General features: G+C 40.5%; 3 protein-coding genes across 4 annotated transcripts in view; 1 reads left to right on the forward strand and 2 right to left on the reverse strand.

The window, feature by feature from the left end:
* Positions 1-3,781, reverse strand: part of ATP13A1 (ATPase 13A1) — a 62,123-nt gene extending 58,342 nt beyond the window's left edge. Inside the window, exons 1-2 of the mRNA XM_033083749.2 lie at positions 3,445-3,781; positions 1,732-1,821 (exon numbers count right to left, since the gene is read on the reverse strand). Coding sequence (XP_032939640.1) covers positions 1,732-1,821; positions 3,445-3,726 — 372 coding nt within the window. The 5' untranslated portion in view covers positions 3,727-3,781. The remainder of the gene's footprint in view (positions 1-1,731; positions 1,822-3,444) is intronic.
* Positions 3,782-3,904: 123 nt separating this feature from the next.
* Positions 3,905-8,509, forward strand: LOC117009501 (coiled-coil-helix-coiled-coil-helix domain-containing protein 5-like). Of its 2 annotated transcripts, XM_033083744.1 has the most exons (5): positions 3,905-3,934; positions 4,239-4,376; positions 5,733-5,908; positions 6,434-6,472; positions 8,359-8,509. In XM_033083744.1, coding segments are annotated over exons 1-5 (372 nt in total). In that variant the 5' UTR covers positions 3,905-3,932; the 3' UTR covers positions 8,376-8,509. The 2 variants fall into 2 exon arrangements, with proteins under 2 accessions (XP_032939635.1, XP_032939636.1); XM_033083745.1 differs by lacking the exon at positions 6,434-6,472 and having other exon boundaries at positions 5,733-5,935.
* A 13,213-nt stretch (positions 8,510-21,722) lies between these two features.
* Positions 21,723-22,367, reverse strand: part of LOC117009458 (endoplasmic reticulum transmembrane helix translocase-like) — a 13,504-nt gene continuing 12,859 nt past the window's right edge. The window contains exon 6 of the mRNA XM_033083690.1: positions 21,723-21,766. Within this exon, the coding sequence (XP_032939581.1) occupies positions 21,723-21,766 (44 nt within the window). The remainder of the gene's footprint in view (positions 21,767-22,367) is intronic.

The following is a 22,367-nucleotide window of genomic DNA, read 5'->3' on the forward strand; positions in this document are numbered from 1 at the left end:
GAATAAATTTTATGGAATTCCCAGAGTTTTCCCTATTAATTAAATTTTTCTGGATAAATCCCATCAGATTTCCCGGATTTTTCCCCATTAATTGGATTTTTAGGGATGAATTTAATGGAATTTCCAGGTTTTCATGGATTAATTTCATGGAATTCCCAAATTTTTCCCCATTAATTGGATTTTTCTGCATAAATCCAAGGAATTTCCAAATTTTCATTGATAAATTTTATGGAATTCCCAGATGTTTACTCATTAATTAATTTTTTCTGGATAAATCCCATCAGATTTCCCAGATTTTTCCCCATTAATTGGATTTTCAGGGATGAATTTGATGGAATTTTCAGATTTTTATGGATAAATTTCATGGAATTCCCAGATTTTTCCCCATTAATTGGATTTTTCTGGATAAATCCATGGAATTTCCAGATTCTCATGGATAAATTTCATGGAATTTCCAAATTTTTATTAATTGATTTTTTTCTGGATAAATCCCATCAGATTTCCCAGATTTTTCCCCATTAATTGGATTTTCAGGGATAAATCAATGGAATTTCCAGATTTTCATGGATAAATTTCATGGGATTCCCAGATTTTTACTCATTAATTAAATTTTTCTGGATAGATCCCATCAGAATTCCCCCATTAATTGGATTTTCAGGAATAAATCCAAGGAATTCCCAAATTTTCATGGATAAATTTGATGGAATTCCCAGATTTTTCCCCATTAATTGAATTTTTCTGCATAAATCCAAGGAATTTCCAAATTTTCATGGATAAATTTCATGGAATTCCCAGATTTTTCCCCAATAATTTGATTTTCAGGAATAAATCCAAAGAATTTCCAGATTTTCATGGACAATTTTAATGGAGTTCCCAGATTTTCTCCATAAATTGGATTTTTAGGGATAAATCCCATCAGATTTCCCCCATAAATTGGATTTTTAGGGATAAATCCCATCAGAATTCCCAAATTTCCCCCATAAATTGGATTTTTAGGGATAAATCCCATCAGATTTCCCCCATAAATTGGATTTTTCTGGACAGATCCCATCAGAATTCCCCCATAAATTGGATTTTTAGGGATAAACCCCATCAGATTTTCCCCATAAATTGGATTTTTAGGAATAAATCCCATCAGAATTCCCCCATAAATTGGATTTTTAGGGATAAATCCCATTAGAATTCCCAAATTTCCCCCATAAATTGGATTTTTAGGGATAAATCCCATCAGATTTTCCCCATAAATTGGATTTTTAGGAATAAATCCCATCAGAATTCCCCCATAAATTGGATTTTTAGGGATAAATCCCATTAGAATTCCCAAATTTCCCCCATAAATTGGATTTTTAGGGATAAATCCCATCAGATTTCCCCCATAAATTGGATTTTTAGGGATAAATCCCCTCAGAATTCCCCCATAAATTGGATTTTTAGGGATAGATCCCCTCAGAATTCCCCCATAAATTGGATTTTTAGGGATAAATCCCATCAGATTTCCCCCATAAATTGGATTTTTCTGTATAAATCCCATCAGATTTCCCCCATAAATTGAATTTTTAGGGATAAATCCCATCAGATTTCCCCCATAAATTGGATTTTTAGGGATAAATCCCATCAGATTTCCCCCATAAATTGGATTTTTAGGGATAAATCCCCTCAGAATTCCCAAATTTCCCCCATAAATTGGATTTTTCTGGATAATTCCCCTCAGAATTCCCAATTTTCCCTCACCTGCTCCCTGTAGATCGGCACCAGCTCCACGGAGCCGTTGTTGGGGGTTGGCACCACCTTGGCCAGGGTGGCTTTTTGGGGACAGGGTTCCTGGGGAAAAAAAGCAGGAAAATCCCTTCAAAAATCCCATTTTTTATTCCTTAAAATCTCCTTTTACATCCCTTCAAAAATCCCATTTTTTATTCCTTAAAATCCCCTTTTATATCCCTCCAAAATCCCATTTTTTATCCCTTTAAAATCTCCTTTCATATCCCTCCAAAACCTCATTTTTTTATTCCTTAAAATCCCTTTTTATCTCTCCAAAATCCCACTTTTTGTCCTTTAAAATCCCTTATTTACACCTTCACTATTCTCTATTTTACCCCTCTAAAATCCCCTATTTACACCTTGAATATCCCACACCTTATCCTTTTAAAACCCCAAATTTTACACCTTGAAAATGCCAAACTTCAGACCTTCAACACCCCACATTTTTTATTTAATATCCCATTTTCCACACTTAATACCACAATATCTAACAAGCACTACAAAACATTTTAGTCCCTAACATTTATTATTTTATATTTAACAGATTAACACCCCAAATCCCCTTTAAACCTCGAACTCTCTTCAGTCCCAAATTCCCCTCAGTCCAAAATCTCCCCTAAACTCTCCTCAAACCCCAATTCCCCCCACAGACCCCAAATCCCCTTTAAACCCCAAATCTTCTCAGCCTCAATTTTCCCCTTTTAAACTCTGAAACTGCCTCAGAGCAAAATCCCCCCAAATCCCCCTCAGCCCCAAATCCCCCTCAGATCCCAAATCCCCTTTAAACCCCTAAACCGCCCCCAAATCCCAATTCTCTCCTCAGACCCCTCAGCTCCAAATCTCCCCCAAATCCCAAATCCACTTTAAACCTCAAATCACCCTCAGATCCCAAATCCCCTTCAGACTCCAATTCTCTCCTCAAATTCCTCAGCCTCAAATCCCCTATAAACCTCAAATTCCCCCTCAGACCCCTCAACCCCCAAATCTCCCCCAAATCCCCTTTAAACCTCAAATCCCCCTCAGATCCTAAATCCCCTTTAAACCTCAAATCCACCTCAGACCCCAAATCCCCTTTAAACCCCTAAACCACCCCCAAATCCCAATTCTCTCCTCAGACTCTTCAGCCCCTAAATTCCCCCTCAGCCCCAAATCCCCCTCAGATCCCGAATCCCCTTTAAACCCCCAAATCCCCCTCAGCCCCAAATCCCCTTTAAACCTCAAATCCCCCTCAGACCCCAAATCCCCTTTTCAACCCCCAAATCCCCTTTTCAACCCCCAAATCCCCCTCAGATCCCAAATCCCCTCCAAACTCCAATCCTCTCCTCAGACCCCTCAGCCCCAAATCTCCCCCAGTTCCCCCTCAGATCCCAAATCCCCTTGAAACCCCCAAACCCAAATTCTCTCCTCAGACCCTTCAGGCCCCAAATCGCCCCTCAGCCCCAAATCCCCCACAGATCCCAAATTCCCTTTAAACCCGAATTGTCTCCTCGGGCCCCTCAGCCCCCAAATCCCCCTCAGCCCCAAATCCCCCACAGATCCCACATCCCCTTTAATCCCCCAAATCCCCCCTCAGACCCCTCAGCCCCAAATCTCCTTTAAACCTCAAATCCCCCTCAGATCCCAAATCTTTTAAACCCCCAAATCCCCCTCAGACCCCAACCCCCCTCAGGCCTTTCCCGCGCTCACCCTGACGCAGCTGAGGGCGCACTCGGCGTGCACGGACCAGAGCCCGGCCAGCGCCGTCAGCAGCTGCAGCGCCGCGATGGCGCCGAGCGCCAACAGCGCCGCTTCGGGCGGCCCCGCCGCCTCCGCCGGCCCCCAGAGCCGCGGCCCCCACAACCACAACCAGGCCGGGTAGAGACCGGCGGCGAACGGCAGCACGGTACCGCGGAGCAACCGCGGCCGCCGCCGGTAAAGCGTCACCGACGAGACCAGCTCGTCCTCAGGGGCCGCCGCGGCCGCCGCCATCTTCCCTCCGCCCTCAGAGCGCCGCTTCCGCTTTCGCTTTGGCTTCTGCGCATGCGCCGAGCCCGCGTTTCCCGCCTCGGGGCTGGAGCGTGCGCAGAGCGAGGGAGTGGCGGAAGTGAAGCGGAAGTGGAGGCGGAAGTGAAGCTGTGGTGGCGGAAGTGAAGCCGTGGTGGCGGAAGTGGAGCGGCGGAAGCGGAAGTGGCGCCATGTGAGTGAGGGGCGGTGGGGTCGGGCCGTGTCCCCTCGGTGTCCCTCGTGTCGCGCTGTGTCCCCTCCTGTCCCTGCCGCTCTTCAAGGTCCCGCGGTGTTCACGGCCACCGTGTCCCCTCCCGCGGTGTTGCTGGCCTCGGTTCTGACTCTCGTTGTCCCCATGATGTCCCCTCGGTGTCCCCCGTTATCCCCTCGGTGTCCCCCCGCTTCTTCCCCTCCTTGTCACCTCATGTCCCCCCGCTTCTGCCCCCCGTTCAGTCGCGACTGTCGCGATAGTGTGGCTGTCGCTGTCGCTGTCGCAGGGAGGCGCTGGCTGTCACCGCCCAGCTCTGCGGGCCGGAGCTGGAGCGCTACGGGCGCTGCGTGGCCGCGAGTCCCGGGAGCTGGCACCGAGATTGTCACCAACTGTCCCTGAGTGTCACCGAGTGCGCCTCCAACCAGTGAGTGACCCAAACTGGGAGCACTGGGAGCACTGGGATTGTCCCTGAGTGTCACCCAGTGCAGCTCCAACCAGTGAGTGACCCAAACTGGGAGCACTGGGAGCACTGGGATTGTCCCTGAGTGTCACCGAGTGTCACCCAGTGCAGCTCCAACCAGTGAGTGACCCAAACTGGGAGCACTGGGATTGTCCCCGAGTGTCACCGAGTGTCACCCAGTGCAGCTCCAACCAGTGAGTGACCCAAACTGGGAGCACTGGGATTGTCCCTGAGTGTCCCTGAGTGTCACCCAGTGCAGCTCCAACCAGTGAGTGACCCAAACTGGGAGCACTGGATCCCAATCCCGATTTTTTCCCATTTTTTTCCAGACTTTTTTTCCCAATTTTTCTCCAATTTTATCCCAATTCTCCTCCATTTTTCTCCCAATATTTCTGAATATTTTCTTAATTTATTCCCAATTTTTTCCCAATTTATTCCAAATTTTCCCCCATTTATTCTAAATTTTTTCCCAATTTTTCCCCAATTTTCCTCCGATTTTTCCCCAATTTATTCCCTTTTTTCCCAATTTACTCCCAATTTATTCCCAATTTGTTCCAAATTTATTCCAAATTTTGTCCTGATTTTTTTTCCAAATTTATTCCAAATTTTTCCCCAATTTTTCCCAAGTTTTCCCCAAGTTTTCCCCAATTTCCCCCCCAACATTTTCCCAATTTATTCCAATTTATTCCCAATTTTTCCCTATTTTTCTGCAGTTTATTCCCAATCTCTCCCCAATTTCCTCCCAATTTATTCCAATTTTTTCCTGATTTTTTCCCCAATTTATTCCCAATTTTTCCCCAATTTCCCCCAGTTTTTTCCCAATTTATTCCCATTTTTTCCTGTTTTTTTCCCCAATTTCCCCCCAAATTTTCCCAATTTTCTCCCAATATTTCCCAATTTATCCCAAATTTTCCCCCAATTTTTTCAATTTTTTCCCGATTTTCCTCCAACTTTTCCCCAATTTTTTCCCAATTTCCCCCCAATTTATTCCCAATTTATCCCCATTTTTTCCCCAATCACTCCTGATTTGTTCCTGATTTTTTCTTCAATTTTTCTCCAATTTTTCCCAATTTTTTCCTGTTGTTTTCCCAATTTATTCCCGTTTTTTCCCCATTTTCCCCCAATTTATTCCCAATTTATTCCCATTTTTTCCTCCTTTTTTTTCCCAATTTTTTCCAAATTTATTCTGAATTTCTTCCCGATTTATCCCGAATTTTTTCGTCATTATTCCTGATTTATTCCTGATTTTTTTCCCAATTATTCCCCAATTTATTCCCAATTTTTCCCCATTTTATTCCCATTTTTCCCTGTATTTTCCAGCCCCCTGGTTCGCCGGATCCGCCGCGATTGCTCCGAGCCCTTCGGGGCCTTCGAGCGCTGCCTGAGGGAGCGGCCCAGGGACACGGCCCAGTGCCAGCCCCACGTCTCCAGGTTCCTGCAGTGTGCCCAGAACGTCACCCAGCTGTCACCAAATGTCACCCAGAATGTCACCTCAGGTGCCACCCCCGAGGGGACCTCGCCAGGTGAGACCCGAGACAAAAATTTGGGTTAAAAATGGAAAAAAAATCGCAAAATTCTGCTCAAAATGGCACCAAATTCCTGCTGTGTGTTCACAATGTCACCCAGAATGTCACCCAGATGTCACCAAATGTCACCCCAATGTCACCTCAGATGCCACCCCCGAGGGGACCTCGCCAGGTGAGGCCTGACCCAAAATTTTGGGTTAAAAATGGAAAAAAATCCCAAAGTTCTGCTCAAAATGGCACCAAATGTCACCTAAATGTCACCCAAATGTCACCCAGATGTCACCAAATGTCACCCAGATGTCACCCAGCTGTCACCAAATGTCACCTCAGGTGCCACCCCCGAGGGGACCTCGCCAGGTGAGGCCTGAGCCAAAATTTTGGGTTAAAAATGGGAAAAAAATCCCAAATTTCTGCTCAAAATGGCACCAAATTCCTGCTGTGAGCTCAAAATGTCACCCAGATGTCACCCAGAATGTCACCCCAATGTCACCTCAGGTGCCACCCCCAGTGCCACCCCCGAGGGGACCTCCCCAGGTGAGGCCTGAGCCAAAATTTTGGGTTAAAAATGGAAAAAAAATCCCAAAATTCTGCTCAAAATGGCACCAAATTCCTGCTGTGAGCTCAAAATGTCACCTAAATGTCACCCAGATGTCACCTCAGGTGCCACCCTTGGGGACAGTCCCGGTGCCACCTCCCCAGGTGAGACCTGACCCAAAATTTTGGGTTAAAAATGGAAAAAAATCCCAAAATTCTGCTCAAAATGGCACCAAATTCCTGCTGTGTGCTCCAAATGTCACCCAGATGTCACCAAATGTCACCTCAGGTACCACCCTTGGGGACAGTCCCGGTGCCACCCCCGAGGGGACCTCCCCAGGTGAGGCCTGACCCAAAATTTTGGGTTAAAAATGGACAAAAATCCCCAAATTTCTGCTCAAAATGGCACCAAATTCCTGCTGTGTGCTCAAAATGCCACCCAGAATGTCACCCAGGTGTCACCCAAATGTCACCCCAGTGTCACCTCAGGTGCCACCCCCGAGGGGACCTCGCCAGGTGAGACCTGAGCCAAAATTTAGGGATAAAAATGGGAAAAAATCCCAAATTGTGCTCAAAATGGCACCAAATTCCTGCTGTGTGTCCACAATGTCACCCAGAATGTCACCCAGGTGTCACCTCAGGTGCCACCCTTGGGGACAGTCCCGGTGCCACCTCCCCAGGTGAGGCCTGAGCCAAAATTTTGGGTTAAAAATTGAAAAAAATCCCAAATTTTTGCTCAAAATGGCACCAAATTCCTGCTCTGAGCATGGAAAAAAATGAGAAAAAAAAAAGAATTTTTAGTTAAAATTTGGATCAGAATTTTGTAAATTTTTTTCCCTGGAAAAGCTGAAAAAAAAATGAATTTTAGGATTAATTTTGTTTTTTTTTTTCCTCTGGGAAAAGGGAATTTGGGATAAAATTTGGGTAAAAAATGAGATTTCAATTCCTTAAAATGAATTCAGGTTCATTTTTTTTCCCTTGGAAAAGATGGAAATAAAGGAAATTTTGGGATGGAATTTTGGGAATTTTTTTCCTGGAATAAAAAATAAATTTTAGATAAAAATAAGATTTAAATTTAGGAATTTTTTTTCCTGGAAAAAATAAATTTGAGATAAAAATGGGATTTAAATTTGGGATTTTTTTTAATGGAAAAAGGAATTTTGGGGATTTTTTTTCCCTGGAAAAAAAAATAATTTGGGATAAAAATGGGATTTAAATTTGGGATTTTTTTTTCCCTGGAAAAAGGAATTTTGGATAAAAATAGGATTTAAATTTGGGATTTTTTTTCCTGGAAAAAGGAATTTTGGGATGGAAATTTTGGATTTTTTTTCCCTGGGAAAAAAAGAAATTTTAGATTAAAATGAGATTTAAATTTAGGAATTTTTTTTTACTTGGAAAAAGGAAATTTTGGGATTTTTTTCTCTGAAAAAAAAGAAATTTGGATTAAAAATGGGATTTAAATTTAGGATTTTTTTTCCCTGGAAAAAGGAAATTTTGGGATTTTTTTTGCCTGGAAAAAAAAATAATTTGGGATAAAAATGGGATTTAAATTTGGGATTTTTTTTCTCTGGAAAAAGGAATTTTGGGATTTTTTTTTCTGGGAAAAAAATAAATTTGGGATAAAAATGGGATTTAAATTTAGGATTTTTTTTTTCCTGGAAAAAGGAATTTTGGGATTTTTTTCCCTGAGAAAAAATAAATTTGGGATAAAAATGGGATTTAAATTTGGAATTTTTTTTTTCTGGAAAAAAAGAAATTTGGGATTTTTTTCCCTGAAAAAAAAGGAATTTTGGGATGAAATTTTGGGATTTTTTCCCCTGAAAAAAAGGAATTTTAGGCTAAAAAAATTGAATTTTTAATGAATTTTTTTTTCCTTCCCTCCCCAGAGAATTCCTGGAATTAAAACCTCGGGAAAACTTCGGAACCTTCCGGAATCTTCTCCCAAATCCTCAGAATTTCCCCTCTGGAAAAGGAGAAAATTCCCAAATTTCCAGGATTTTATCCCAAAAATCAGAGCAAGAAATAAAAATTCCAGCAGGGATGGAACCCAAAATTTGGTTTTTTTCTTCTTTTCCTTCCCAAATTTTATTTTATTTAATTTTGATTTTATTTTATTTTAATTTTTATTTAATTTTGCCAAAATTTTCTCTGTTTTTATCCTCAAATTTTCGTTTTTTTCTGGTTTTTTTCCCCATTTTTACTTCTATATTTTTATTTTTTCTCTTTTTTTCTTTATTTTGATTGCCACTTTTTTCTCTTTTTTTTGTCTTTTTTCCTCTCTTTTTTATTCCCAACTTTTTTTATTTTTCTCCCAAAATTTCCCTATTTTATTCCAAATTTTTCCTCTTTTTTTATTCTCAACTTTTCCTTCTTTTTCTTCTTTTTTTCCCCATTTTCTTCTCTTTTTATTTCCATATTTTCCCATATTTTTACTTTTTTTTCTCTCTTTTTATTCCAAAATTTTCCCTTTTAATTCCCCTTTTAATTCCCAATTTTCCCAATTTTTCCCCCTTTTAATTCCCAATTTTCCCACTTTCAATTCCCAAATTTTCCAATTTTTTCCCTCTTTTAATTCTCAATTTTTCCCTCTTTTAATTCCCAAATTTTCCCAATTTTTTCCTCTTTTAATTCCCAAATATTCCAATTTTTTTCTCTTTTAATTCCCATTTTTTTCTCTCTTTTCATTCCCATGTTTTCCCTTTTTTCCCCCTTTTTTCCCACTTTTTTCTTGGCTCTCTCCCATTTTTTTGGGGATTCTTTTTGGGATTTTTTTGGGGATGGAATTTTGTGTTCCCACAGAATTTTTCCATGGGGGGAAAAACAAAATTCTGGAAATTCCAATCCCACCCCACCTCAAAATCCCCAAATTCCCAAAATTTTTCCATTTTTATTTTCCTGGAATTTATTTCATTAAAAAAAAAAATTCCTTCTCAAATATAAAAAAAATCCCAAATTCTGTGAATTCCTGTGGGGCTGATCCCAGATTTTGGGATTTTGGGGATTTGGATTTTTGGGATTTTTAGGATTTGGATTTTCAGGATTTTTGGGATTTGGATTTTTGGGATTTCTGGGATTGAGATTTTTGGGGATTTTAGGATTTCTGGGAATTTTGGGATTCCCAGGATTGGGATTTTTGGGATTCCCAGGATTGGGATTTTCTGAATTTTTAGGATTGCGATTTTGGGATTTTTGGGAATCCAAGAGTTGGGATTTTTAGGATTTTGGGGATTTGGATTTTTTTGGATTTTAGAATTTCTGGGAATTTTGGGATTCCTGGGATTGGGATTTTCTGGATTTTTAGGATTGGGATTTTTGGGATTCCTGGGATTGGGATTTTGGGGATTTTAGAATTTCTGGGAATTTTGGAATTCCCAGGATTGGGGTTTTCTGGATTTTTGGGATTTTGGGGATTCCCAGGAAAGATTTTCAGGATTCTCAGGACTGGGTTTTTTGGGATTTAGATTTCCAGGATTCTTGGGATTTTGGGGATTTCAGGATTTCTGGGAATTTTGGGATTCCTGGGATTGGGATTTTTGGGATTTTAGGATTTCTGGGAATTTTGGGATTCCCAGGATTGGGATTTTCTGAATTTTTAGGATTGGGATTTTTGGATTTTTGGGAATCCAAGAATTGGGATTTTTAGGATTTTGGGGATTTGGATTTTTTTTGGATTTTAGAATTTCTGGGAATTTTGGGATTCCCAGGATTGGGATTTTTGGGATTCCCAGGATTGGGATTTTTGGGATTCCCAGGATTGGGATTTTATGAATTTTTAGGATTGGGATTTTTGGGATTCCTGGGATTGGGATTTTTTTGGATTTTAGAATTTCTGGGAATTTTGGGATTCCCAGGATTGGAATTTTCTGGATTTTTAGGATTAGAATTTTGGGATTCCTGGGATTTTTTTGAATCCAAGGATTGGGATTTTTGGGATTCCTAGGATTTGAATTCCCAGGATTGGGATTTTCAGGATTTTTTTGGGATTTGGATTTTTGGGATTTTAGGATTTCTGAGATTTTGGGGATTCCCAGGATTGGAATTTTCTGGATTTTTAGGATTGGGATTTTGGGATTTTTGAGAATCCAAGGATTGGGATTTTCAGGATTTTGGGGATTTGGATTTTTGGGATTTCTGGGATTGGGATTTTTCAGGATTTTAGGATTTCTGGGAATTTTGGGATTCCCAGGATTGGGATTTTCTGAATTTTTAGGATTAGGATTTTGGGATTTTTGGGAATCCAGTGATTGGGATTTTTGGGATTGCTGGGATTGGAACTCCCAGGATTGGGATTTTTGGGATTCCCAGGATTGGAATTTTTGGGATTCCCAGGATTGGAATTTTATGGATTTTTAGGATTGGGATTTTTGGGATTCCTGGGATTAGAATTCCTAGGATTGGGATTTTCAGGATTTTTTGGGATTTTGATTTTTGGGATTCCTGGGATTGGGATTTTTGGGATTTTAGGATTTCTGGGAATTTTTGGATTCCCAGGGTTGGGATTTTCTGAATTTTTAGGATTGCTGTTTTGGGATTTTTAGGAATCCAAGAATTGGGATTTTTAGGATTTTGGGGATTTGGATTTTTTTGGATTTTAGAATTTCTGGGAATTTTGGGATTCCCAGGACTGGAATTTTCTGGAGTTTTAGGATTGGGATTTTGGGATTTTTGGGAATCCGAGGATTGGCATTTTCAGGATTTTTGGGATTTGAATTTTTTGGATTTTAGAATTTCTGGGAATTTTGGGATTCCTGGGATTTTTTTGAATCCAAGGATTGGGATTTTTGGAATTCCTAGGATTAGAATTCCCAGGATTGGGATTTTCAGGATTTTTTGAGGATTTGGATTTTTGGGATTTTAGGATTTCTGGGAATTTTGGGATTCCCAGGATTGGAATTTTCTGGATTTTTAGGACTGGGATTTTGGGATTTTTGAGAATCTAAGGATTGGGATTTTCAGTATTTTTGGGGATTTGGATTTTTGGGATTCCTGGGATTGAGATTTTTGGGGATTTTAGGATTTCTGGGAATTTTGGAATTCCCAGGATTGGGGTTTTCTGGATTTTTAGGATTGGGATTTTGGGATTTTTGGGAATCCAGTGATTGGGATTTTTGGGATTCCTGGGATTGGAATTTACAGGATTCTTGGGATTTGGGGGATTTTTGGGATTGGGGTTTTCAGGATTTTTTTGATTCCCAGGAAAGATTTTCAGGATTCTCAGGACTGGAATTTTTGGGATTGGGATTTTCAGGATTCTTGGGATTTCTGGGAATTTCGGGATTCCCAGGATTGGGATTTTTGGGTTGGGATTTTCTGGATTTTTAGGATTGGAATTTTGGCTCTCCTGGGATTAGGATTTTGGGGATTCCCAGGATTGAGATTTTTTGGGATTGGGATTTTCAGGATTCTTATGATTTTTTTAATTCCTGGGATTTTTTTAATTCCTGGGATTTTTTTGGATTGGGATTTTTGAGATTCCTGGGATTGGAATTTTCAGGATTCTTGAGATTTGGGGGATTTTTGGGATTGGAATTTTGGCATTTTTGGGATTTTGGGAATCAGGAGGTGAAATAGGAGCTGTGCATGGAGTAGAGACATTCCATGGGATTCCCAGGCTCAGGAATTTTGGGAATTTTGGGAATTCTGGGGTACAGATGCTCCAGGGGATTCCCAGACTCAGAAATTTCTGGAATTTCAGGAATTTTGGGGTACAGATGCTCCAGGGGATTCCCAGGTTTGGGAATTCCAGGAAATTCCGGGATCAGATGTTGGGAATTCTCCAGAGCCTCTCCCAAGGATCCCAACCCCTGGAAAATTCCCTTGGAGTCTGGGAAAAGAGGGAAAAAATCAGGAAAAGTTAGGAAAAACTGGGAAAAATCAGGAAAAATTGGGAAAAACTGGGAAAAACTGGGAAAAATCAGGAAAAGGGGTTGGGGAGGGGGAAAATTGGTCCATCCCAATCCCATTCCCAAATTTCCAAGTTTCCCATTCCCAATTTTTCCATTCCCAGTTCCCCATTCCCAATTTCCCAATTTCCCATTCCCAGTTTTCCATTCCTTATTCCCAATTTTCCCCATTCCCATTTTTCTCTATTCCAAATTTTCCTCTCCCAATTTCCCATTCCCAATTTTTCCAATTTCCCATTCCCAATTTTCCCTTTCCCCCATTCCCAATTCCCCATCCCATTTCTAATTTCCCATTGCCAGAATTCCCAAAATTCTCTGGAATTCCCCCAAGGATGGAGCTCTGGGAATTAATTCCCAAATCCCCAGAATTCCCTGGAATTCCCACAAGGATGGAGCTCTGGGAGTTAATTCCCAATTTTCCATTCCCAAAATTCCCTGAAATTCCCACAAGCATGGAGCTCTGGGAATTAATTCCCAATTTCCCATTCCCAAAATTCCCTGGAATTCCCCCAAGGATGGAGCTCTGGGAATTAATTCTCAATTTCCCAGAATTCCCAAAATTCCCTGGAATTCCCCCAAGGATGGAGCTCTGGGAGTTAATTCCCAATTTCCCATTCCCAAAATTCCCTGAAATCCCCCAAAGATCGAGCTCTGGGAATTAATTCCCAATTCCCAAAATTCCCTGGAATTCCCACAAGGATGGAGCTCTGGGAATTAATTCTCAATTTCCCATTCCCAAAATTCCCTAAAATTACCCAAGTTCTGGAGCTCTGGGAGTTAATTCCCAATTTCCCATTCCCAGAATTCCCCAAATTCCCTGAAATTCCTATAAGGATGGAACTCTGGGAGTTAATTCCCAATTCCCCAAATTCCCAAAATTCCCTGGAATTCCCACAAGGATGGAGCTCTGGGAGTTAATTCCCAATTTCCCATTCCCAGAATTCCCCAAATTCCCTGGAATTACCCCAAGGATGGAGCTCTGGGAATTAATTCCCAATTCCCAAAATTCCCTGGAATTCCCACAAGGATGGAGCTCTGGGAATTAATTCCCAATTTCCCATTCCCCAAATTCCCAAAATTCTCCGGAATTACCCCAAAGATGGAGCTCTGGGGATTAATTCCCAATTTCCCATTCCCAAAATTCCCTGGAATTCCCCCAAGGATGGAGCTCTGGGAGTTAATTCCCAATTTCCCCATTCCCCAAATTCCCCAAATTCCCTGGAATTGCCCCAGTTCTGGAGCTCTGGGAATTAATTCCCAATTTCCCCTTCCCAGAATTCTCCAAATTCCCTGGAATTACCCCAGTTCTGGAGCTCTGGGAGCTTCTGGAACATTCCAAACTCATTCCCGGATCCGTCGGGCCCCGGTGGGATCCGGGAGAACGGGACCAGGATCTGCTCAGGGCCTGGAACATCCCAAATGTTGGGATGAGGGTTGGGAATATTGGGATTTTGGGATTGGGAATATTGGGATTTTGGGATTGGGATCTTGGGATTTCCATGCCCATTCCTAATTTCCCATGCAAAATCCATCCTCATTCCCAATTTCCCATTTCCCATCCCAATTCCCAATTTCCCATCCCAAATCCATTCCAATTCCCAATTCCCCATTCCCAAATCAATCCCAAATCCGTCCCAATTCCCAGTTTCCCATTCCCATTTCCCATCCAAATCCCAATTCCCATTCCCAGTTTCCCATTCCCAGTTTTCCAATTCCCAGTTCCCCATTCCCAGCATTTCCCATTCCCATTTTCTCATGCAAATCCCAATTCCCAATTTCCCAAATCCCAGTTCCCCATTCCCAATTTCCCATCCCAAATCCATTCCAATTCCCAGTTTCCCTTTTTCCAATTCCCAGTTTCCCAATTTCCGTTCTCAAATTTCCCATTCCAAATTTCCCTTCCCAAATCCACCTCAAATCCCAATTTCCCAAATCCCATTTCCCAATTTCCCAGTTCCCAATTTCCCATTCCCAATTTCCCATCCCAAATCCACCTCAAATCCCAGTCCCCCATTCCCAGTATCCCAAATCCCAATTTCCCATTCCCAGTTCCCTATTCCCAATCCCAATTTCCCATCCCAAATCCACCCCAAATCCCAATTTCCCATTCCCAAATTCCCATCCTAAATCCACCCCAATTCCCATTTCCCAAATCCCAATTTCCCATTTCCTGTTCCCAGTTCCCCATTCCCAATTTCCCAGATCCCAATTTCCCCATTCCCATTCCCCATTCCCAATATTTCCCATTCCCAATTTCCCATCCCAAATCCACCCCAAATCCCAATTTCCCATTCCCAATTCCCATTTCCCAAATCCCAATTCCCAATTTCCCCATTCCCAAATCCCAATATCCCAATTCCCAATTTCCCAATTCCCAATTTCCCAAATCCCAATTTCCCAATTCCCAATTTCCCATTCCCAGTTCCCAATTTCCCATTTCCCAATTCCCAATTTCCCATCCCAAATCCACCCCAATTTCCCATTTCCAAATTCCCATCCCAAATCCCAGTTTCCGAATTCCCAATTCCCAATTTCCCAATTCCCAGTTCCCCATTCCCAGTATCCCAAGTCCCAATTTCCCATTTCCAGTTCCCAATTTCCACATTCCCAACTTCCCATCCCAAATCCACCCCAAATCCCAATTTCCCATTTCCCAAATCCCAATTTCCCAAATCCCAATTTCCCATTTCCAGTTCCCAGTTCCCAATTTCCCATCCCAAATCCACCCCAAATCCCAATTTCCCAATTCCCAAATCCCAATTTCCCATTTCCCATCCCAATTCCCAATTTCCCATTCCCAATTTCCCAATTCCCAATTTCCCATTCCCAATTTCCCAATTCCCAATTTCCCATTCCCAATTTCCCAATTCCCAATTTCCCATCCCAAATCCACCCCAAATCCCAATTTCTCATTTCCCAAATCCCAATTTCCCATTCCCAAATCCCAAATTCCCATTCCCATTTTTCCCCACCCTCTTCCTCCTCCTTTCCCTCCCGGCCTCTCCCAGCCGGAATTTCTCCTCCGGGATTCCCGAGCTGCTCCTGCTGCCTCCGCGCCATTTTCTTCATCTGGGAAGGAAAAATTCCAGGAAAATCCCAAAATTCCACGTTCAGAAAACTTCCATTTGGAGGATTTTTGGGGTTTTTTAAATCCTGGAATTTTGGGAATTTTGGGAATTGCCACCTTGGCTCGTTGGTTCTGGAACCACACCTGGACCACCCGAACCGTCAGCCCCGTCTGGGCCGCCAGCGTCTCCCGCACCTGGAAAAATCCAAATCCCTGGGAATTCCAGAAAAAAAATCCCTGGGAATTCCAGAAAAATAATCCCTGGGAATTCCAAGGAAAAGTCAGGAATGGAGAGGGGAAAATCCCTGGGAATTCAAAGAAAAAAAACTGAATCCCAGAACCCCATCCATGAGCCCTCGATCCCTTAATCCCAGAATCCCCAAATCCCAAAATCCTGAGAGCCCAGAATCCCCAAATCCCAAAATCCAACAATCCCAAAATCCCTTCATCCCAGGATCCCAAAATCCCAGAATCCTGAAATCCCAAATCCCCCAAATCCCAAAATCCCGATCCCAGAATCCTGAAATCCAACAATCCCAAAACCCAACAATCCCCCAATCCCAAAATCCCCAAATCACAAACTCCCAATCCCAGAAACATCCAATCCTGAAATCCCCAAATCCCCCAAATCCCAAAATCCAACAATCCCAGAATCCTGAAATCCAACAATCCCCAAATCCCAACAATCCCCCAATCATGAAACCCCAAAATCCCCAAATCCAACAATCCCAGAATCCCCAAATCAAACAATCTCAAAATCCAACAATCCCAAAATCCCCAAATCCAAAAATCCCAAAATCCAACAATCCCCCAATCCCAAAACCCAACAATCCTCCAATCCCCAAATCCCAAAATCCCCCAATCATGAAATCCCAAAATCCCGATCCCAGAACCCCCAATCCCAAAATCCCCAAATCCCAGAACTCCCAATCCCAAAAACCAGCAATCCCAAAATCCAACAATCCCAAAATCCTGAAATCCCAAAATCCCTATCCCAGAACCCCCAATCCCAAAACCCCAAAATCCCAATCCCAGAATCCCAAAATCCCGATCCCAGAATCCTCCAATCCCGAAATCCAACAATCCCAAAATCCAACAATCCCAAAATTCCGAAATCCCCAAATCCCAGAAGCCCCCAATCCCAGAACCCCCCAATCCCAATCCCAAATCCCAGAACCTCCAATCCCAAATCCCAATCTCAGAACCCTCCAATCCCAAATCCCAATCCCAACCCCGGCACCTTCCGGCAGGGTTTTGGGGAGAGCTCGAAGGAGTCTCGGAACGTTCGGCGCTGCTGCGAGCTCAGGATGGTTCGGGGCCGCTTGGAGCGTTTGGGATCCTTCCCCAAATTCCCACTGGGATCATTCCCAGCAGGAAAATCCCCGGAAAAATTCCCAGAAAAATCCCCAGAAAAATCCCCAGAAAAATTCCCATTGGGATTATTCCCATCAGGAAAATCCCCGGAAAAATTCCGATCGGGATCGTTAACGTCGGGATAAATCCTGGAAAAAATCTTATTGGGATTATTGCCAGGAAAATTCCCAGGAAAATTCCCATTGGGATTATTCCCAGAAAAATTCCCAGAAAAATTCCCATTGGGATTATTCCCAGGAAAATTCCCATTAGAATCATTCCCAGGAAAATTCCTATTGGGATTATTGCCAGGAAAATTCCCAGAAAAATTCCTATTGGGATTTTCCCCATTGGGATTTTCCTCTTTGGGACTTTTTCCATCAGGATAAATCCCATTGGGATCATTCCCAGGAAAATTCCTATTGGGATTATTCCCAGAAAAATTCCCAGAAAAATTCCCATTGGGATCATTCCCAGGAAAATTCCTATTGGGATTTTTCCCAGAAAAATTCCCAGAAAAATTCCCATTGGGATTTTCCTCTTTGGGATTTTCCTCTTTGGGATTTTTCCAATTGGGATTATTTCCATCAGGATAAATCCCATTGGGATTATTCCCAGTAAAATTCCCAGAAAAATTCCCATTGGGATTATTTCCAGCAGGATAAATCCCATTGGGATTATTCCCAGAAAAATTCCCAGAAAAATTCCCATTGGGATTTTCTTCATTGGGATTTTCCTCTTTGGGATTTTTCCAATTGGGATTATTTCCATCAGGATAAATCCCATTGGGATTATTCCCAGGAAAATTCCCAGAAAAATTCCCATTGGAATTTTTTCCATTGGGATTTTCCTCATTGGGATTTTCCCCTTTGGGATTTTTCCCATTGGGATTTTCCTCTTTGGGATTTTCCTCTTTGGAATTTTCCTCTTTGGGATTTTCCTCTTTGGGATTTTTTCCATCGGGATTTTCCCCATTGGGATTTTCCTCATTGGGATTTTTCTCATTGGGATTTTTTCCATTGGGATTTTCCTCTTTGGGATTTTTCCCATTGGGATTTTCCTCTTTGGGATTTTTTCCATTGGGATTTTTTCCATTGGGATTTTTTCCGTCGGGATTTTTTCCATCGGGTTCTTCCTCCCAGCTCCGAGCAGCTGCAGGAAAAGAAAATTGGGAATTTGGGGATTGGGGAGGGGGAAAAAATCCCCAAGAATTAAAAAAAAAAATTCCTTTAAAAATTAAAAAAAAATCCCCAAAAAATCCTAAAAAAATCCATTAAAAATCCCAAAAAAATCCCAAAAAAATCCTAAAAAAATCCCTAAAAATCCAAAAAAAATCCCTTAAAAATAAAAAAAATCCCAAAAAACCCCCAAAAAATCCCAAAAAAATCCCCCAAAAATCCCAAAAAAATCCTGAAAAAATTAAAAAAAAATCCCTAAAAAATCCTAAAAAAATCCCAAAAAATCCCCAAAAAATCCATTTAAAAATCCTTTAAAATTCCCTAAAAAATCTCTAAAAATTCCAAAAAAATTCTAAAAAAATTCTGAAAAAATTCTTTAAAAATCCAAAAATAATCCTTAAAAAATCCAAAAAAAATCTAAAAAAAATTCCCTGAAAATCCTAAAAAAATCCATTAAAAATCCCAAAAAAATCCCCAAAAAAATCCTAAAAAATCTCAAAAAAATCCCCAAAAAATCCCGAAAAAATCCCAAAAAAATCCTAAAAACATCCCTAAAAATCCCCAAAAAATCCCCAAAAAATCCCTAAAAAATCCTAAAAAATCTCAAAAAAATCCTGAAAAAATAAAAAAAAATCCCTAAAAAATCCTAAAAAAATCCCTAAAAATCCCCAAAAAATCCCCAAAAAATCCCCAAAAAATCCCAAAAAATCCCAAAAAATTCCTAAAAAATTTCCAGTAATTTCCCAAATAAAATAAACTTTGGAACCTTTACCGTGAGCGTGGCAGAGCAGGCGGCCGCGGCGCAGCACGAAGCGATCGCCGCGGCGCAGGCGCCGGCTGCAGCGGTTGCAGGACATGCATTGCTGGTGGAAAATTCCCTGCAGCACTCGCAGGATCGGCTCCGAGCGCCCCACGGGGACCCGGCAGCGGCTGCAGCGCTGCAGGAACAGCCTGGGGGGGAGAAAAAATGGGAAATTTGGGGTTAGAGGGGGAAATAATGGGGGAAATTTGGGGGAAATAATGGGGAATTAATGGGGGATTTATTGGGAAAATTCAGATTTTAGGGGGGAATAATGGGAGAAATATTGGGGAAATAATGGGAGATTAATTGGGAAATAATAGGGGATTAATGGGGGAAATAATGGGGGAATTAATGGCAAAAATTCAGATTTTAGGGGGGAATAATGGGAGAAAATTCAGGGTTATTGAGGGAAATAATGGGGGAAATAATGGGGGATCAATGGGGAAAATTCAGATTTTAAGGGGAAATAATGGGGAAATAATGGAGGATTAATGGGGGATTTATGGGGAAAATAATGGAGGAAATTCAGGTTTTATTGGGGAATAATTGGGGAAAATTCAGGATAATTGAGGGAAAAAATGGGAGAAATAATGGGAGATTAATGGGGGATTAATGGGGAAAATTCAGATTTTAGGGGGAAATAATGGGGGACAATTCAGGGTTATTGAGGGAAATAATAGGGAAAATAATGGGGGAAATTCAGGATTATTGAGGGAAATAATGGGGGAAATTTGGGGGAAATAATGGGGGAAATTCAGATTTTAGGGGGAAATAATGGGGGATTAATGAGAGAAATAATGGGGGAAAATTCAGGATAATTTAGGGAAATAATGGGAGATTAATGGGAGAAATAATGGGGGATTAATGGGGAAAATTCAGATTTTAGGGGGAAATAATGGGGGATTAATGGGAGAAATAATGGGGGAATATTTAGGATAATTGAGAGAAATAATGGGGGAAATAATGGGGGAAATTCAGGATAATTGAAGGAAATAATGGGAGATTAATGGAGAAATAAGTGGAAAAAATCAGGGTTATTGAGGGAAATAATGGGGGAAATTCAGGTTTTTATGGGGAAAATAATGGGGGAAATTCAGGATGATTGAGGTAAATACTGGGAGAAATTTGGGGTTATTGGGGGAAAGAATGGGGGAAATAACAGGGAAATAATGGGGAAATAATGGGGGATTAATGGGGGAAATAATGGGGGATTAATGGGGAAAATTCAGATTTTAGGGGAAAATAATGGGGGAAATAATGGGGGATTTATTGGGAAAATAATGGAGGAAATTCAGGTTTTAGAGGGGAATAATTGGGGAAAATTCAGGATAATTGAGGGAAATAATGGGAGAAATAATGGGAGATTAATGGGGGATTAATGGGGGATTAATGGGGAAAATTCAGATTTTAGGGGGAAATAATGGGAGAAAATTCAGGGTTATTGAGGGAAATAATGGAGGAAATAATGGGGGAAATTCAGGATTATTGAGGGAAATAATGGGGGAAATTTGGGGGAAATAATGGGGGAAATTCAGATTTTAGGGGGAAATAATGGGGGAAATTTGGGGGAAATAATGGGGGATTAATGGGGAAAATTCAGATTTTAGGGAGAAAATAATGGGAAAAAATTGGGGTTATTGGGGGGAATTTTGGGGGAAATAATGGGGGAAAATTCAGGATTATTGGGGGAAATAATTGAAGAAATAATGAGATATTAATGGGGAAATAATGGGAATTAATGGGGGAGATATTGGGGGAGAATTCAGGATTTGGGGAGGAAATAATGGGATTATTGGTGGGGAATACCCCAAATATTCCATGAAAAACTCCAAATAATTGGGAAAAAAACCTCAAAATTCCAGAAAAAAAAACCAAAAAATTCCACAAAAACCCCCCCAAAGATTCTACAAAAAAACCCTAAAAATCCCAGGAAAAAAACCAAAAAAATCCAGAAAAAAACCCCAAAAATGCCAGGAAAAAACCCAAAATGCTAGAAAAAACAAAAATAAAAATACAGAAAAAAACAAAAAAAAATTCACAACAAAACCCCAAAAATTCCACAAAAAGCCCCTAAAAATCCCAGGGAAAAAACCCAAAAAAATCCAGAAAGAAACCCAAAAATTCCACCAAAAATCCCTAAAAATGCCAGAAAAAAACCAAAAATTCCAGAATAAAACCCCCAAATCCTAAAAAACCCCAAGCCAGGAAATCAATCCTGGCAGAGGAGTTGGAGTCGAGCTCAGCCCAAAAATCTCTGGGGAGGAGAAGAAAAAAAAAAATAAAATAAAAATAAAAAATAAAAAATCTGGGAACGGTTCCAGGGTTTGGGATCCTCCCAAATTCCTGAAACTTCAAAGGCTTCAAAGGAATTCCAGATTTTGGGGTTTTTATGGATTTTTTTGGGTGTTTTTTCCTCCCTATTTGGGTTTTTTTCCTCCTTTTTTGGTTTTTCTTTTTCCTCCCTTTTGGGTTTTTTTCTGGATTTTTTGGGGGTTTTTTTCCTCCTTTTTGTTTTTTTTTTCTGGATTTTTTGTGGAAAAATTTGGAAAAAAAAATGGGAAAAAAAACTGAAAGAATGGGGGAAAATAGGGGGGAAATGGGGAAAAATGGGTAGACAAATATTTTTAAAAATCAGTAAAAAATAGAAAAAAAATGCAAAAAAAAAAAACAGAAAAAAATTGAAGAAGATCAGAAAAAAATCAGAAAAAATTCGGGAAAAAATGGGAAAAAATGGGGAAAAAATCTGAAAGAATGGAGAGAAAAGGGGAAGAAAAATGGGGAGAAAAATCTTTAAAAATCAGGAAAAAATTCGCGAAAAAATCAGAAAAAAATCAGAAAAAAATCGAAAAAAATTCGAAAAAAATCAGAAAAAATCGGGAAAAATCAGAAAAAAATGGGAAAAAAATCAGAAAAAAAGGGGAAAATTTAAATTACTCACTTTTCATAGTCAGAGCCTGCAGTAGAGTTTGCTGCCCTGCAGAAGCAGCTCCCCTGCAGCAGGAAAAATGGGGAAAATCTGAAAAAATGGGGGAAAAATTGGAAAAAAATATCTGAAAAAAAATCTGAAAAAAATCAGAAAAAATGGGGGAAAATGAGGGGAAAATGGGAAAATGTTCTGAAAAAAAGTCAGAATAAAATGTGGAAAAAATGTGGGAAAAATCAGAAAAAAATCAGAAAAAAGAATCAGAAAAAGATCAGAAAAAATTGGAAAAAAATGGGAAAAAAATCAGAAAATATTTGAAAAAATCAGAAAAAATAGGGGGGGAAATTTAAAAAAATGTGGGGGCAATGGAGGAAAAAACCCTCCAAAAAAATCTAAAAAAATCAGAATAAAACGGGGAAAAAAGGGGGAAATTTAGGAAAAATCTGTAAAAAATGGGAGAAAAAGGTTGGAAAAAAGAGGGGAAATGGGGAAAATAAATTTTTAAAAAATCAGAAAAAAATCTTTAGAAAATCTTTTAAAAATCTTTTAAAAATCAGAGAAAAATCAGAAAAAATAATGAAAAAATCGCGAAAAAAACTGAAAAAAATCAGAAAAAAATTTTAAAAAAAACCGAAAAAATCAGAAAAAAACGGTAAAAAAGTAGGAAAA

This window comes from Catharus ustulatus, chromosome 33, assembly GCF_009819885.2.
Source record: "Catharus ustulatus isolate bCatUst1 chromosome 33, bCatUst1.pri.v2, whole genome shotgun sequence".
NCBI lineage: Eukaryota > Metazoa > Chordata > Aves > Passeriformes > Turdidae > Catharus > Catharus ustulatus.